At 38.2% G+C, this 16,572-nt stretch overlaps 2 protein-coding genes across 5 annotated transcripts in view; both read left to right on the top strand.

Moving 5' to 3' along the window:
- The window catches only part of POLE2 (DNA polymerase epsilon 2, accessory subunit), a 29,941-nt gene extending 24,140 nt beyond the window's left edge, over positions 1-5,801 (top strand). For all 4 annotated transcript variants that reach the window (XM_015096967.3, XM_042252299.2, XM_004010501.5 and 1 more), the window contains 3 exons: positions 262-438; positions 2,481-2,548; positions 5,684-5,801. In XM_015096967.3, the coding sequence (XP_014952453.1) occupies positions 262-438; positions 2,481-2,548; positions 5,684-5,702 (264 nt within the window). In that variant the 3' untranslated portion in view covers positions 5,703-5,801. The remainder of the gene's footprint in view (positions 1-261; positions 439-2,480; positions 2,549-5,683) is intronic.
- Positions 5,802-8,222: 2,421 nt separating this feature from the next.
- DNAAF2 (dynein axonemal assembly factor 2) lies at positions 8,223-16,559 on the top strand. The gene is made up of 3 exons (XM_027971720.3): positions 8,223-10,197; positions 13,321-13,464; positions 14,356-16,559. Exons 1-3 carry the CDS (start codon positions 8,359-8,361, stop codon positions 14,857-14,859), a joined length of 2,487 nt encoding a protein of 828 aa, XP_027827521.1. The 5' UTR covers positions 8,223-8,358; the 3' UTR covers positions 14,860-16,559.
- The last annotated feature ends 13 nt before the right edge of the window (positions 16,560-16,572 follow it).

The raw sequence follows: 16,572 nt of genomic DNA, 5'->3' as shown, positions 1-16,572 counted from the left end.
TTGTACAGCTAAAAATATAACTGCTCCAAAATGACTCTTTGGGGAAGTAGCTTTTATAGTATTAAGTGAAAACTCATAAATTTCTCCTAAAATACAGGATAATTTCATATCAGTGTTCCCAAAGCTTCGTGATTCAGTTTTCCCAAATGTTTCTCAAATTTTCTAAGTCTCTTTGGTAATCAGTATTTAATTTGAAATTCTCTGTTGCTCTTTTAGCTTTTACAAATGCACTGAAGTTTGTTTTGTGTCGTTCTTTTGCAGTTTGTAAAGACTGTCTTATCCCAAGGACACCTGACTCCTCTCCCTCTCTATGTCTGTCCAGTGTATTGGGCATATGACTATGCTCTGAGAGTGTACCCTGTGCCTGACCTACTTGTCATCGCAGACAAATATGATCCTTTTACTTTGACCAATACTGAATGCCTCTGCATAAACCCTGTAAGAATGTAGTTAACATTATGTATCATAATTTGTCAAGATTAGAGTGTTACTTCTTTAAAGTATATGTTTAATCAGTTACTGTTGGAGTAAAAACATACTATCAATGAAATAACAGAATTAATTTGGTATAAAGAGAAAATTTTTAAACTTTCAAAAGAATGTGTGACTATAAAGTAATGTGACTTAGTCTTTAAAAAAAAGGCACCATTATAAATCCAAATGCGCATTTTCCCCTTCAGAGTAATTTGCCTTGGGATTCCTGTCTAGAAATTACTTTCAGAGTATATATCCTGTGTTCTGTACACATATTACTGGTACTTGTCCATTGAGAGTGATTTTTTTTTTTTTTTTAAGAAATTGTCCAGGTCTCCAAAATCTAAGCCTGATGAATGTTGAAATTCTTACTGGGACACACTTTAATATTTCATTTTTATGTGGAACCTTGAAATGCTTCAGAATCCTGAAGTTGCTTCTGAATTTCTGTAGAAGTATAACTGACTTTTTGAACTTGGGGGTTAAATGCTGCATAAATGTTGCTATTTATATCAAGTATCTTCAGTAGTGATTTTTAATATGTATGCTTCCTTGATTCTTATGAATTTTAGACTTTAATTTTTTGGTTCTTTTTTTTTTTTTTTAATCTAGGTCACTTTTAGAAACATCATCCCTTACTGCTTTTCTCACACATTTATTTTGTCCAGCTTCTTCAACCACACAACTATTGACATTTTGAACCAGATAATTCTGTTTGGGGCACTGTCCTGTTCATTTCAGGGTGTTTAGCAGCATCCCTGACTTCCACCCATTAGATGCCAGTAGCAGCCCCCAGTTTTAACAATCGAAAATGTCTCTAGGGGACAGAACTGACCCTGGTTGGGAACTACTGCTATAAGGATGTACACAATTGATTTGGTTTCATTGTTTTTGTAATTTGTGGCCTAATTTTTACAGAATCTTTATTCATATTTCAATATTGTCACAATGAGGCTATTTCCTTATTTAAACTGAACTCTTTGTGTGTTCTCATAGTTAATGCTGCATTTGAAAACACTTTATTTCTGAATTTTTCTTCTTTTTCATCTTGTAAATGAGTAAACCACCATTTTACATTATTTACAGCTTTGTGGACAAGCTCAAAACTGTTTTTAAATAATTTTATTTATTTTTGGCTGTACCGGCTCTTTGGTGCTACATGTGGGCTTTCTCTAGTTGTGGCGAACAGGGGCTATGCTCTAGTTGCAGTGCCTGGACTTCTCATTGCAGTGGCTTCTCTTATTGCAGAGCATAGGCTCTAGGGTGAGCGGGCTTCAGCAGCTGTGGCTACCAGGCTCTAGAGCGCAGGCTCAGTAGTTGTGGTCCATGGGCTTAGTTCCCCTGCAGCATGTGGGATCTTCCAGGGGCAAGGATCGAACCCACGGCTCCTGCATTAGCAGGTGGATTCTTAACCGCTGGACCACCAGAGAAGTCCCTAAAACTTGGTCTTGACATTGTTTCATCCTTTCTTGATACTTATTCCCATTAATGAATGCCTGCAATAGGCCACGTTTTGAGCTAGTGCCAGGGACACAAAGATTGCAAAGATAAGAGTCTGCTTTATTGAGAGTTTCCTAATGGACAGTTGTATATGTGACCCTGCTCTGCTGCTTTGAGGGGACCATGGTGGGGCATCAATCCCAGGTCTTCACTAGGGAGAGGGGCAGGGAAGATTTCTTGAACAGGATGTTTGAGTCTCTTGTATGCTTACTAAGCATCATTCAGTACTGCTTATTTCTTATACTTAAGCAGACCCACTCCTAAGCATTTCTGGCCACATTTTTTAGCATGACTGTTCTGGTCAACTTTACTTTTTCCTTCTAGTGGAGATACTTTAATAGTAATATTTTTTAATCTACAAAGAGCATACAGAAATTTGTCTCCTTACTTTATAGTCACATCTTGTACCTTCATCTTTAAGCCACGAGCAAGCACTTTGATTTTAAAAATAGGGGTTCTTTTTTTAAAAGTTGAGTATTCACTTATGGTTATTTTTCTCTCCAAAGGGCTCTTTTCCAAGAAGTGGATTTTCATTCAAAGTTTTTTATCCTTCCAATAAGATAGTAGAAGATAGGTAAGTGTGCCTTCAGAAACAGCTGTCTCTTGGCATAATACTGCTAAAAATCAGATGTTCTGAAGGTGTGCTGAGTTTTTAAAAAATTACTACAGTAGCTCATTGGCAATGTTCTAGGCTGAACTTATTGTGTTCATGCTGTGTGACACAGAATTGTATGTACTTGATGGCACATTTGTATGAGATACACCAAGAACTGTTTTCTGCGGGAAATCTCAGATTGGCTGTAGGGCTGGGCTAGTTCTTTTATAGGCTGACTCGTGATGAGGTTATTATTCCGAAAGGGCAGTCTTGCCTTCCACATGTGAAAGTCCCTCAATCATGTCTGACTCTTTGAGACCCCCTGGACTATACAGTCCATGGAATTCTCCAGGCCAGAATACTGGAGGGGGTGGCCTTTCCCTTCTCCAGGGGATCTTCTAAACCCAGGGATCAATCTCAGGTCTTCAGTATTGCAGGCGGATTCTTTACCAGCTGAGCCACTCAAAACCCAGGTAATCTGCCTTAAATTGGCAGGAAAGAATTGTTGGTGTGGGGAGGTACTGAGGAAAAAAAGAATAATTACCTGGTGGGTAGTAGTTTTTAGAGGGTGTCCTATAGACCACATGCATGAGAATCCTCTGAGGTCCATGTTAAAAGTGTTAAATTACAAGATCCCATCCCAACCTTATTAAATGTCTCTCCAGTTGTAGCACCCAGAAATGTGCATTTTTAACAGTTCCCCTTAGATACAGGCATCCTAACATGTGATTTCTCCATTAATTGTATTTTATTTCCCACCAGTTAAGAACAGTAACCAAATACCTCCAGGTTCTTGTTAGAGAATATAATCTTGACACTCAACCTTTTTTTACTTTTTATAATTAACAAATTTATTTAAATAAAAGCACAAATACATGATAAAAATTTCAAACAATGCTTAAAAGTATAAAATAGAGAAAGAAAACATACCTCTACTTCATAACCCTGAAATCATGATTAATAGTTTCTTATATATATTTCTTGAAAAAAATTTTTTGCATTATTTTTGCTGCTCAGTATTCATGGAGGAAAAAGTCTGTTCACTTTGGGACACACTAAATTTTATTATTGGATTTGCTCATTTGACATGTATTTGATTCTTACTGCATTCCAGGCACAGCTTAGTTTTTGGAATATAACCAGCCAGATACTCATAAAAGTCACTGATATTCTAGCCTCTGTTCCATAAACTGAACATATGTTTGACTTTAGTTAACAATGAATCCTTAAAGAAATTTTTTAAATTTGGAATGCTTTTAGGTAAGGGCAAACACTCTTACCCTGTCTCAACTACTCCCTGTTGTTGACAATGATTTTGTGACCCCAGGATTAAGCTACCTCTGAAGCATATTTTGTCCATCTTTCAAAACAATCTTTGGCTGCACTATGCCAGATTTCAGAATCTTAGTTCCCAAACCAGAGATCAAACCCATGACCTTGTCAGTGAACATGCAGGGTCCTAACCACTGGACCACCAGGGAATTCCGTCTTGTCCACCTTTAGATTGACTTTTACTGAACTGAGTTTTGTTGTAAATTAACAGACATATGAAACTTATTCTGCTATGAAAACCAATAGTGAGCACTTTCAACAGGTCTCAGAACAAAAGAAATCTGTGCCTGTCCCAAGCAACTGTTCATTTTCATCTTGGGAAGACTGTAAATCTGATAGACTCCCTTTGCTTTCGCTGCCAGGAGCACAGCCAAGTGTGCAGCCCACCTCTACAGCAGCAGGAATTACTAGCATAAATGTTGGCTGTGGCTCTGGCCTCATCTTCTTTGATCTGTATTTTTCTCTTACCTGAATTTCCTTCTTAACTTTTATCCTTTTATTATATCTATCTTAGCAAACCATTTAATATTCTAGAGATAGAAAAACCACAATAGGATTTAACTGATTTATTAATTATGATGGCACAGGACACTTCAGTTAAATTTCTTATAATGTTTCCTGAATGACATGCAGAATTGTTTAGTGTTTTAAGGACTGTATACAGACTTCTATGACAGTTCTTAATATGCTGTATGAAAAGTCACTTATGTGCCTGTCCCTCTTCAAGTTTCTAGCACAGGCCTTGACTTGAAGTTGATACTATTGTTGACATAGTTGGTCCATTTATCATCTGTGGAGTCAGATACTAAAACCCTTGACCTAATTTCCAAACTATAATTTAGTAGTGATAATTTGAGGAATTTTTTCAGTGCTAGATCGAACAAGTTGATGTATGCTTTTTTCCTTTGTTTTGAAAGAGAGAAAAAATTTTTATGATACAGTGAAATAATTTCGTGAAATAACTTATATTTATAAATAATAGTTTCTCCTAAAAAGAATTTTTTCTTAGAATATTTGTGAAATCATATTTTAGAGTTAACACAGAAATGTAGCCAAAGTGGACTGAGGTTAATCCTGTTTCAACACGTGCTTTCAAATATAGTTGTTTTATTTAAAAACATAATGTTAGTGATGTACAGGAGAAACACCCATTCTCATACAATAGTCGGTCAGAATAAAAATGGTTTAAAAAAAACCACACAAACCTCTACAGAGGGCAATTGAATAAGATTTCTTAAGACCTCAACTGCATATACCATCTATTTCATTTCTAGGAATTTATCCTACAGGTATACTTGGGTTTATGCATAAAAGTGGGTATAACTGTTTTTACTGTAGTTTTTATAACAGCAAAACAAATAGTTTAAATATATACCCATTTAAAAGTTATATTCTGACTTTTCTAATTTACATTAATTTCAATAAAGGATTAGTTAAAATTATAAATATATCGTGTATTTATTACTAATTGAAAAAAAGGCATAGAATAGTGTTCATGTATTCTACCACTTGTGTTTGTGTTTTTAAAGCATTTACCCCTACACATGCTTATATGTGATTAGACAGTCCTTTATATATGATTAGACAGTCTTTGTAAGGATATAACTGTTGCTTCTAGAGAACAGAAATAGAGTGAGACAGACTTATTTTCTACTGTGTCCCCTTTGGAATTTGGAGCAATGTGCATGTATTGACCTATTTTTAAAATTAAAACTAGATATTAAGAAATGTATAACTTAGCTTTCCAAGATGTTTAATTTTGTGAATATTTTCTATTTTCAGCAAACTTCAAGGGTTTTGAGATTCTTAGATCATCTGAAGAAACAGAATTCATCAATCATCTGCTTATTTTATGTAATTTTGTTATTAAATTATAATAAAATTATGGTAAACTTTAGAATGTCCTGTTTAAATTTCTATTTATAAACATGATGGTATACTTTACAAAGTTTCATAGGAAAAATATTTTCTGTATAATCGTAAGGAAAATATGAAAATGTGTAAAAATACATAATCTAAGTATATATTTGTATATAAAAATTTAAATTTCATTATTTCTATACTAGTTATATGCTTGGATATGAATTTGAGCAAACTCTAGGAGATAGTGAAGGAGAGGGGAGCCTGGCGTGGGAGCGATTGAACAATTCACATGCTAACTGTTGAATGGTGTATTTAATAATTTCAAATTGTTTAAATTTCAAATCGTAGAATTTATTCTAATGATAGTGAAAACCATGTTTCAGGATATTACTGTGGTATTCAATACATTACCTTTTGCACTGAAAATTTAAAAACATTGTCCTCACAGTTTTTACCTTTAAGAGAAGTAATATTCACTTTGAAGCAGCCCTGTTTTTCTATTTTGGGCATAACCACTCAATACCATCCCCTTATCTTTTAGTTTATGGCAGGAACTACAATGAGAGCCCAGAAATCAATCTGAGTGATAGGACATTGTTAAAGGTACAAAGAGTGTTTCAAACATAGGAATAATCTTAATATTATAGATAACTTGGAATGGAAGACCCTTCTTTCAAAGAAACTTAGCTGTGGGGGGAAGAGATACTAATAAAACTAAAATGACATTGAAGGAAATTCCTCAAGAAATTTAATCTGCATATTGTGATAAGCGAATTTTGGTTAAGGATGAAGTGGCAATTTGAGATATGGTTTGAGGATGTAAATTTTCAAAATATTAGAAAAGACCTGATGTTAAAACAGCAAGATAGAGCTTTAATCTCAAGAATATTAAAGCCTGGAAATTTTGATTAAAAGTGAAATCAAGGCATAATTCCAAAAGCTACTAGATTACTTGGAAAAATTTACAATCTAGGCCTTGAAACTGGTACTGAAATAGACACTGCCAGATTGTTGGTCTAGTTTCAAGAACCATAGAGCTAAACATGAAAGATTTCTTTAGGAACACATTTAATGCCTAGAAATACAGGGTGCATTAGGGGTTAGCAAGGTGAAGAAAGATGAAGCAGAGCAGTTAACTATGAGCAGGTAAATTACCAGAATTATAATTATTAGAATAAGACAGGAATTAGAACCAGTTTGGACATTGACTGGAAATTAAAAGGAAGCATGGATCTGAAAAATGGGGTAGCAGACAAACAGTACTGCAGGAGTACCCAGAGCTAATACTGTGAGGACCAACAGAGAGGTGGTGTGCTCGCCTACTTGGTGTGTAATCAGCATGGCTGACCTCACCTCAGAGATCTGGGTCTAAAGCACCATCATGTGACATTATGCCTTAAGAGGCCAGGTAGATCACACAAGAGGGGAGTGGGTTGAGATATCTGTGCTATGAAAAAAGCCAACACTTGGTCTCAGTGTGGGGAAACCACAGGAACTGTATCTGATGAGGTACGAGGAAAACCTGGATAGTGTCTTGTCACTGAGGTAATGCCAACATTATGTTAAATGTTGCTGAGGCTTTCAACAAAATGAGGACAGAAAAATGATCACTGAATTTAACAACTACCAATTAATAACTACCTCAGTCAATAAATGTTCTTCTATAATATCAATTCGAATGGCTGCTAGAATCCCATTGTATGGCTCTACCCAAATCTGCTCAACCAGTCCCACTGTTGAATTCTTAGATTCCTCCCAAACCTTTAGAATCGTAATAGTGCCTTGAGCATGTTTTTAGAATTGGAATTTCTGCATTAAAAAAAAGGATGCACATTCTAAAGGCTTTTGACATAGATACCAAACTACTTTCTAGAAAAATTTTAATATAAATTCTACCACCCCAAGGAAATAGAGTAATTTTTTTAAAGAAAGCCTTTTCCATTTTTATAGGTGATATGTGGTATCTTATATTTGCATTTTTATTAAGAAAGTAATGTTTGCTGATGATTGGTTATTTATGAATAACCTGCACATAACTCTCACACCAAGTGAGAGTTGTAAATAGGGTAAATTGGTGAAATATCTAGACGAGTGAAATGTTGATTTAGCGAAGTGAATAAAGCAGAAAAACTTACGATAGAATCACAGTTTGTGACTGCTGGGTAGGTGCATTAGCTGTGTGACTTTGGTGAGGTAACTTTTCAGGTCTCATCTCACCTGTGAATTGAGGATCAGGTCTACCTTGAAGGGTTCTGAACAACGAATAACGTACATAATGCTGGAAATTACAATTATTAAGATGCTTATTCTGCAGAGGTAACTGCACATGGCACAGGAATCTAAAGAACGTAGGATGTTGGTCTGAAGAAACTAAGGCTATTTCTGTCATTTCCATCATCCCTGTTCCTGCCGCTCCTCCTGGGTGTTGGTGGTGTCACTATGGCAACGAGCACGCGCCGCACAGGCTCAGTTCTGAGGCGGTTACAGACCTCCGCCGCCTCTCTCTCCGCAGACTAGCGATTTCACCGCTCGTCCCACCCACTAGGTCTCAGATCCATCTCCCTTGGCCTCCGCGCAAGGAGCCGAAGGGCAGCATGGCCAAGGCTGCAGCCTCTTCGCCGTTAGAAGACTTGGATCTGAGTGGAGAGGAGGTCCAGCGGCTCACCTCCGCCTTCCAGGACCCGGAGTTCCGGCGAATGTTCTCCGAGTACGCCGAGGAGCTCACAGACCCTGAGAACCGACGGCGCTACGAGGAGGAGATCACGGCGCTGGAGCGTGAGCGCGGAGTGGAGGTGCGGTTCGTGCACCCGGAGCCGGGCCACGTATTGCGCACCAGCCTGGACGGGACCCGGCGCTGCTTCGTGAACGTGTGCAGCAACACGCTGGTGGGCGCGCCCAGCAGCCAACCCGGCTCTGGGGGCGCGGTGTCCGGCAGCCAGTGGTCCCTGCCCTACAGCCTGGCCCCCGGCCGCGAGTACGCTGGGGGGCGCGGCACCCGCTACACTGTCTACGACGTGGTCTTCCACCCAGACGCGATCGCGCTGGCCCGGCGCCACGAGCGCTTCCGCCAGATGCTGGACGCCACGGCCCTGGAAGCCGTGGAGAAGCAGTTCGGCGTGAAGTTGGACCGGAGGAACGCCAAGACCCTGAAGATCAAGTACAAGGGGACCCCGGATGCCGCCGTGCTGCGCACGCCCCTGCCCGGAGGCGCGCCGGCCCGGCCCGAAGTGGAGCCGGAGAGCTCTTTCCCCGATTTCCCCTACCCCTACCGATACCCGGCGGCCGGCGTGAGCGCTGCGGTCCCCCGGCCCCAGGAGCCCTCCCCTCCCGAGGCTGTCCGGCAGCCTGCCCCCACCGAGCCTCGCTACAGCGTGGTGCAGCGCCACCACGTGGACCTCCAAGATTACCGCTGCTCCCGGGACTCGGTGCCCGGCACCGTGCCCCAAGAGCTGGTGGTTACCATCGAGTTGCCGTTGCTGCGATCTGCCGAGCAGGCGGCGCTGGAGGTGACGGGGAAGCTGCTATGCCTTGACTCAAGGAAGCCCGATTACCGTTTGCGACTCTCGCTCCCGTACCCAGTGGATGACAGCCGCGGCAAGGCACAGTTCAACAAGGCCCGGCGGCAGCTGGTGGTCACGCTTCCCGTGGCGCCGACCGCCTCGCGCCCGGAGCCCGCCGCGTCCCCGGAAGAGGCATCCGACCCGCCAGGAACTGACGGCGCGGCCTGCGCTTCCGCTCGCCGGGGGGAGGCGGGCCCGGCGGGGGTTTGTGCTGGAGACACAAGCTCAGGTCCCAGCCGAACCCGGGCTGCAGACGCCGGGATCACCACACTGGACGCTGCCGGGAAGGAGCGCGTCGCAGAATCCGAGGAGCGGGATTCCGGCGGGCAAGAGATACCAACCACGGGGACCGGGAAGGAGCCGCCTCCCGGAGCCGGGAACTCACCTGGGGACCGTGGCGGAGGCGCACTTAGTACTTCCTGCGGGGACCTTGACGCGGGCCTTTCTGTAGGGAGCCCGAGCGTGCGCCCGACCCTCGGCGTGGAGGCTCGCGAGACCCGGGAAGGCACCGGCAGGGAGCCGGCTTATCAAGCGATGGGTGGTCTCGGGACCGACCGCGGGGAAGCTTTGTGTCCGCCTTTGCAGTGTAGTCAGGATGAAGAATCCCTGACTCTGCTCATTCAAGTGCCTTGGATCCTGCCTCAAAGTCTTCAAGGGGAAGTGAACCCCCTCTGGTACAAACTATCTTTCTCTACCCAAGACTTAGTTTATTATTCCTTCTTTTTGCAATTTACTCCAGAGAATAAATTGAGTACCAAGGAACCAGTGGTTAGCATTTCTTCCAACAACGCAGTCATAGACCTGGCCAAATCTCCAGAATGCCATGGATACTGGAGAGAGTGGTATTACGGTTTAAACAACTGTTGTTTGGAGGTAACAGTTTTTTCTTGAGTCTTAATGTTTGACATTCTATTCCACTTATCACAGTCATCCTCACAGTTTATCCTGAACAAAGAGTTTTCCATTATAACTTCTCTCCTGACGACTTGAAGTTGATAACCCTTGATGAAAGACGTCAGTACACGTTAAACGCATAATGGGGGTGGGGGGGGGGAACCAACAACGAAGAAAATTTAACGCATACTCTCTTGTAGATGGGTTTCAAGTCTTCAAAGTCACCCTCAATGCATGAATGGATTCTCAGGGATCCGTAGACCTCTAAAATTGTATACACAAAGTTGAGGGTTTTCTTCTGGGGAGGACTATAATAACTTTAGTCATATTCTCAAAGGGGTTTGTGACACAAATAGGGAAGAGACATTCTATCATAGCGTTATTTTCAGTTTTAAATAGCTTTTCCCAACCTTAGAAAGTAAATAATAGTTTACTTCCAGAGAGCAAAATTAACTCGGCCTGTGCCAGTTTTTCTGCGGAAAAACCTTAACTCAGACCCAGGGCTGAATCTAAATACCTTGCGTCCTCTAACATAAGGTGCAGCTTAATTTTACTCTCTGATGTTGGTGGGATTGACCTCTAGTGGTCTTTACATGACACTGAAATTGCTTCTTTTGGCATCAGTTTTAATCTCTTCCCTAGTAGCATTTGGCATAATGGCTGTCATTTAACAAAGTGTAATATAATCCTTAGTACCGACATCAGCTCCATCTCTTTTAGTCAAAAACTGAGGGTGACTCTTAGGTTTACCTAGGATATAATTTTGTAGTTACTACTAGGATCTTGAGAGTCAATTCAGTACTCCAGAACTATTGGCAAATACTGGGGGAGGTGGGAGGGGAGAGAACCTACTTAAAATTTGAACTTCTATAGAAATTTTACACTCATAAGTCAACAATTAATTGGTATTTTGATTGAGGTTTGTATCAATGTTACATGTAATTTTTTTTGCTCTTATAAGATCTTCAAGGGTTAAATTCCCTAATTCAGAACACTAGTTGCACAGATTATATATTGAAATTTAAGCTTTGGGCCTTGGGGTTTCTTTAACCTGCCAGAAAGTTTTACTTCTTTCTGTGTTTTTCTAGAATTTACTAGTAAGTTAAATTTTTATATTTATGAGGTGTATCTTGTATGAGAAGTGGTTAACTGAAACCCTCCAATAATGGTAAAATAAATAGGCAGGGCTAGGTAAGATACTTTGTGAGAAAATAAAATATGAAATTGACTATCTGTTTATGTCATCAGAAAGGGGAAATTTAGGAAAGGGCAGTCTTTTTCCTGTAATTGTTTTAGTAAATGAGAAAATAACTCACAAGGTGGGACGAAAGCTTTAATGGACAGCATTTGAGAGAATACTAAAGAATATATTTTAATCTGATTTTCTAGTATCTGAATGTTATTTTAGCAAAGAAACTAGACCAAAATGGGATTAGGGCAACTGTGTTTTATATTTTTGAAGCCTGAAATAGATTTATAATTATAATTACTTCATTAATCATCACATTTGCTGAGGTTGATGGAACCATAATGTTCAATTTTTTTCCTTTAAATTTTACTGGCCCGGCTGTATTAAAGTAAAAAAAAAGTTTAAAAAAAAATCACAACAGTATTTTGTGAGTAGACATATATAATGATTACATTATTATATGCATTATATGAAAATATTATAAAGAGACTGATTTGTGGCTGTCAAGGTCAGAATTTGTTACTTTACACACAAGTACAAAATACATTTCTGTAAACCTTAAGTCTTCACTGGGAATTTTCGTAGAGCTTTAGGACCTCTGAATTTATTATCTTTTATAGTAAAATTAGTCATTAGATGGAGAGGGCAAGTTTATGCAAATCCTTTCTATTTTAATCATAACCATTGCCATTATAAATGTTACTTTTCTGAGGTAACTGAACTGTCTGGTGTAGTTTTTGCAGTTAATGTGTAAGTCTTTTGCAGAGACATGGACCTTAGAAATGCTTTGCGGGGGAGGGTTGTTTGTACCCTACAGTATTATTCTGTCGCCTAGATCTTCAGATAATACAAGGCAAATTATTTCAAATGTACAGTTTTTCTTTCAGCAAAGCTCACTTTTGTTTGGTAGGTGTTCACAAGTTATGTTTAATAAAAGGGAATTCGAAACATCACTTTCTGATTCCCTTCCCCACCACGCCCCCAGTTTGGACCAAATAATGCATTTGTGTGTATTTGTAATTAATTTGTTTATATTGTAGTACAGAGGAAAAATTTTTATTTGGGGCAATGGTGAACTGATTTGAAGAATTTAAAATATAGTTATTCCTTCAAAGACCTAACCATATACCTATATTCACTTGACATACTCAAATAGGAACAAATTGCTTTGTCTTTGGGATTCCCTGCAAAAGTGATTTTTGTATGTCCTATAGTTTGGTAATCTACCGCCTTCCTTTTTTTAATTTTTAAAAAATTTCATTAAGTATAGTTGATTTACAATGTTTTGTTTCCTCATTTTTTTTTTAGATTAGTTGACTTATAGTGTTTCCTTATTCTTACATACAGTTATATGCTAGTGTTGCAATGGATTATTACAGTGCTTGAAAATAGAATATAATTATCTTAAATAAAATATTATACTTGGCTCTTACCTAGCCAAGAACTAAAAGGCAAATTGGTCATACAAAATTTGAATGCATCCTGTCTTGTCTATCTTTAGCTGACTCATTAGGAAGTGTTCTAAAATTGAATTACATTTTATAGTTTGGACTACATTTAAAACTAGAGGTGATGTTATTCTTACAAAATACTGAGAGGGGGAAAAAAGGAAGATATGATTTGTAAGTAGGATTATCTGGAGGGAAAGCATACCTCAGATTTATACAGACCTAGACAAGGAACTATGACTTTATTTTAGGATCTTCTCCTATATATGTGTGTACTCTTGCTATTCTTTTTGCTCTGTACAATACTGTTTTCTTTGGCCAAAAAAGCATAGGAAGAACATGAAATAAACATTTTAAAAGTGAAGACCTGAACTGTGTGAGAATTGTTATGAGCTGATTTTAGATACAATTCTGTCTGTCAAGTATGACCAATAAAGTAGAATATTTTTTCTTTTTTTATTTTAGGAAAGGTTATTTGTCAATGAAGACAATGTTAATGAGTTTCTTGAAGAGGTCCTGAGCCCTCCATTCAAACAGACATTACCTGTGACTCCACCATTAATTGAAGTTCTTCAGGTTACTGATAGTAAGATTGAAATACATGCAAAGGTAAGGATTTGGGTAGGCTTTATGGATTAGTGATTTGGGGCAAGGTTGAAGCCTGACAAATCACTTAATTCTTGATTTTTTATATCATAACTTTAAATGCACATAATGGCTGGGAAGAGTGATGTTAAGAATACAGACCTTTTTTTGATGTGTATTTTACTATTACACATCTATGATTGATTTTCACTTATGTTATCTCATTTAATCCCAAAATAACTGTTCAGTGAGGAATAGAGAGAAACGAACATTTTGGGAAATGTATTAGTCCAGGGACTAACAACTCTTTTTGATTCTCAAACCACTGGAACTATATATTATATGGTTTGTTCCTTCTTTCTAGGTTAAGTTTGATTATAGTCTTTTATATTAGACTTAAATAATTTAGTAACTAGCACAGTTGACTTACATGTGAACTAGGTGAGAAAGAGGTTCTGAAGAATCACAGAAATACAGGCAAATTCAAGAATGCCCTTTTTAAATTTTTTGGCTGCTTCTGGAGGCCAAAGAAGAATCTTAGTTTCCTAATCAGGGATTGACCCCAGGTCCTTGGAAGTGAGAGGGTGGAGTCCTAACCAGTGAACCAAGAATGCCCTTATAAGAATGACTGTTACTGGGCTTTATAGGCCATGTTAAAAGATTTATAGGCTAAGATTGTTTTATCCTGAAGGAGATGAAGAGTCAGTGAAAGGATTTAATTAGAGAATCAATGCCCGGTTTGCACTGTTAAAAAATGACTGGCAGCATTTGGAGACTGACTTTGAAGGGGAAGCCAGGAAGCGGATTTGCAAGTCTACCGGCTTATTCCTTCACAACTTAAAAGTTTCCAGAGGGTATAATTTACTTTTCTGTTTGTTTCAATGAATTATTAATTTGCTGTTTCTCTTAACATAGTTGCAAGAATGCAGTAACTCTGAGCAGCTTCATGAAAAAGAAGAAAGAGTCCATGAAGGAAGTCCTCTGATAGAAAAAGAAAATATAGAACATGCTACCACTTCAACAACTGATTCTGATTCATCTGTAGCAGTCACAGTACTAGAAGCAGACAGTTGTTCAGTCGCATGCTTGCAGCAAGGGGCTCTTGATGTTTCTCAAAAGCTGTTTGCAAAGTCTCAGCAACCTAAGTCAGAAAAGGAACATGAATTTATAAAAGACAAAAGTGCTGTTTATGCAAATGAAAGAAAAGATAACTTAAAAGAACCAGTAATGACTGAAGAGAAAGAATTGGATGGAAATCACCCATCTTCGTTACTGAACAAAACTGCAGTTCACAATACACCTGGTTTTGACCACATAAAGGAAACCAATATGCAGGATGGTAGTGTGCAGATCTTTAAAGATCATGTGACTCACTGCTCATTCAGTTTTCAGAATTCTTTGCTTTATGACTTGGATTAATTCTGTATCATTTTTTAGAGGCTGAGTAAAAACTTTTGGATATGAAACAGATTGTTTACTATCTTAAAACCAAAAGCATTCAAAAAAGTATAAAATTAAAATTTGTATTTTTATTCTTATGGGGAAACTGAAGGTATATTTTGTGTGTGTGCGTGTACACAGAGTTTATGTCAATACAAAGCTTCCTTAATTATGGAAGTAAGTTTTGTGATTCTTCTGTTGTATGTTTTTTCTAATGGAGAGTTAAATGTTTAGTGTCAATACAACCTGTTTATAGTCTTATTTTTGGCTTTTGTTTGCTATTACTTTAATAAAGTTTCAAAATATAGTGTCACAAAAAGTAATTCTCAAGAATGTAATGAACTAAAAGCACACACAGTAGAGTGTGTGTGTTGGGGGAAGGAGAATCTCAAAACTATGTGTTTAATAAGTCTCACTAAATAGGATTTATTCAGTATTTATGCTTGTCATAGAGATTCTGAAAGAACTTTATTAACCAGTGTTAAATGATCCAAACAATACAAATGCACTGAAATTTAGCATTTTTGCTTCAACTCTGTATCTTATTCTTCTCATATGTAAGTCACCATATAAATGTGTGGGTATATACATATATATAAAGGTTATTAATGACTTTGAAAACTCAAAATTTAAAATAATTTTTTGGAAATTAGTAAAACATTCCTTGGTTTTATAAAATTAGTTTACAAGTTTTAGAACAAGACAATTTAAGAAAATCTGAGAATTTACTCCAATAGGAAAATTGTCTTCCTTATAGTATTACATGAAGACAACAACAAAAGCTAGTGTTTTCTAATCAGTTTCTTTTATAATACCTAAAAGAGGGCAGCAGATGTTTTTAATAGTTGCTAAATTATGAGTTTTGTGGAATATTTTATATAAGGCCAGGAGAAAATTGCAATAGTTTCTGTTTTCTCTCACAAAAAGTTTTAGGACAACATGAAAGTATAGAAAGGAAAATATTTGTTGATCCAATTGCTGACCCCAAGACCATGAGCTGATGATGTATTTCTGTTCCAAAGTCAGCTACTAACTCAAACCTCTGGCCTTACCTTAATCCAGGAAACTGCCTAATTTCTTTAGTCTTTTTGAACTAGGGAGGTCAGGTCAGAGCACCAAAAACCAAACAACCCCTGGCAGTTCATCCTGATATACACTTTATCTCCAATAAAACCTGGAAAAGGAACTCATAAAACAGAACTTTTTGCACCATTATAGATGACCACATACATTCTTCAACCATGACAGGAATTATTTGATTCAGTAATAACTTTGTGACTGTCCATTAGGGTACACAGTCTTTAGGCTGAAATGACTATTTGCAGTATCAACACAGAAATTAGTCTATGAGTATACTTTTGGTTGAATGCAATTATGTATGTTAAGGGAAACATGTTAAATATGGAATAAATTTTAAGCCTGTTTCTTGTTTTAAAAAGTGCGATTTCTGGTAAAATAAAGCTGGCTCTAGAACATGTTTCACTTTGGCAAGACTGAACTTTGTTTCATTTCTGGCTGTATTTCACTTACACAGCAGCTTTTTATTGCTCATTATCTCTACGTGGCTAATTTGAAAGCCAGTTTCCTCCAAAGGGAATGGACTGTCAAGAGCTGGGTTTTATTTCAAACTTACTTATACAATGTAGAAATAAAATGTAATGCTAATTTTAAACCTTCAAGAGTGTCTTTAGT

This window comes from Ovis aries, chromosome 7 (genome assembly GCF_016772045.2).
Source record: "Ovis aries strain OAR_USU_Benz2616 breed Rambouillet chromosome 7, ARS-UI_Ramb_v3.0, whole genome shotgun sequence".
NCBI lineage: Eukaryota > Metazoa > Chordata > Mammalia > Artiodactyla > Bovidae > Ovis > Ovis aries.
This window is presented reverse-complemented; position numbering and strand designations above follow the sequence as displayed.

What these genes read in the sequence shown, in the direction of transcription:
- DNAAF2 (XM_027971720.3), top strand. Translation starts at nt 8,359, where the DNA reads ATGGCCAAGGCTGCAGCCTCTTCGCCGTTAGAAGACTTGGATCTGAGT. An exon ending in TAAACAACTGTTGTTTGGAG is followed by an intron (nt 10,198 to 13,320) that starts GTAACAGTTTTT and finishes TTTTTATTTTAG; the next exon opens with GAAAGGTTATTTGTCAATGA. An exon ending in AGATTGAAATACATGCAAAG is followed by an intron (nt 13,465 to 14,355) that starts GTAAGGATTTGG and finishes CTCTTAACATAG; the next exon opens with TTGCAAGAATGCAGTAACTC.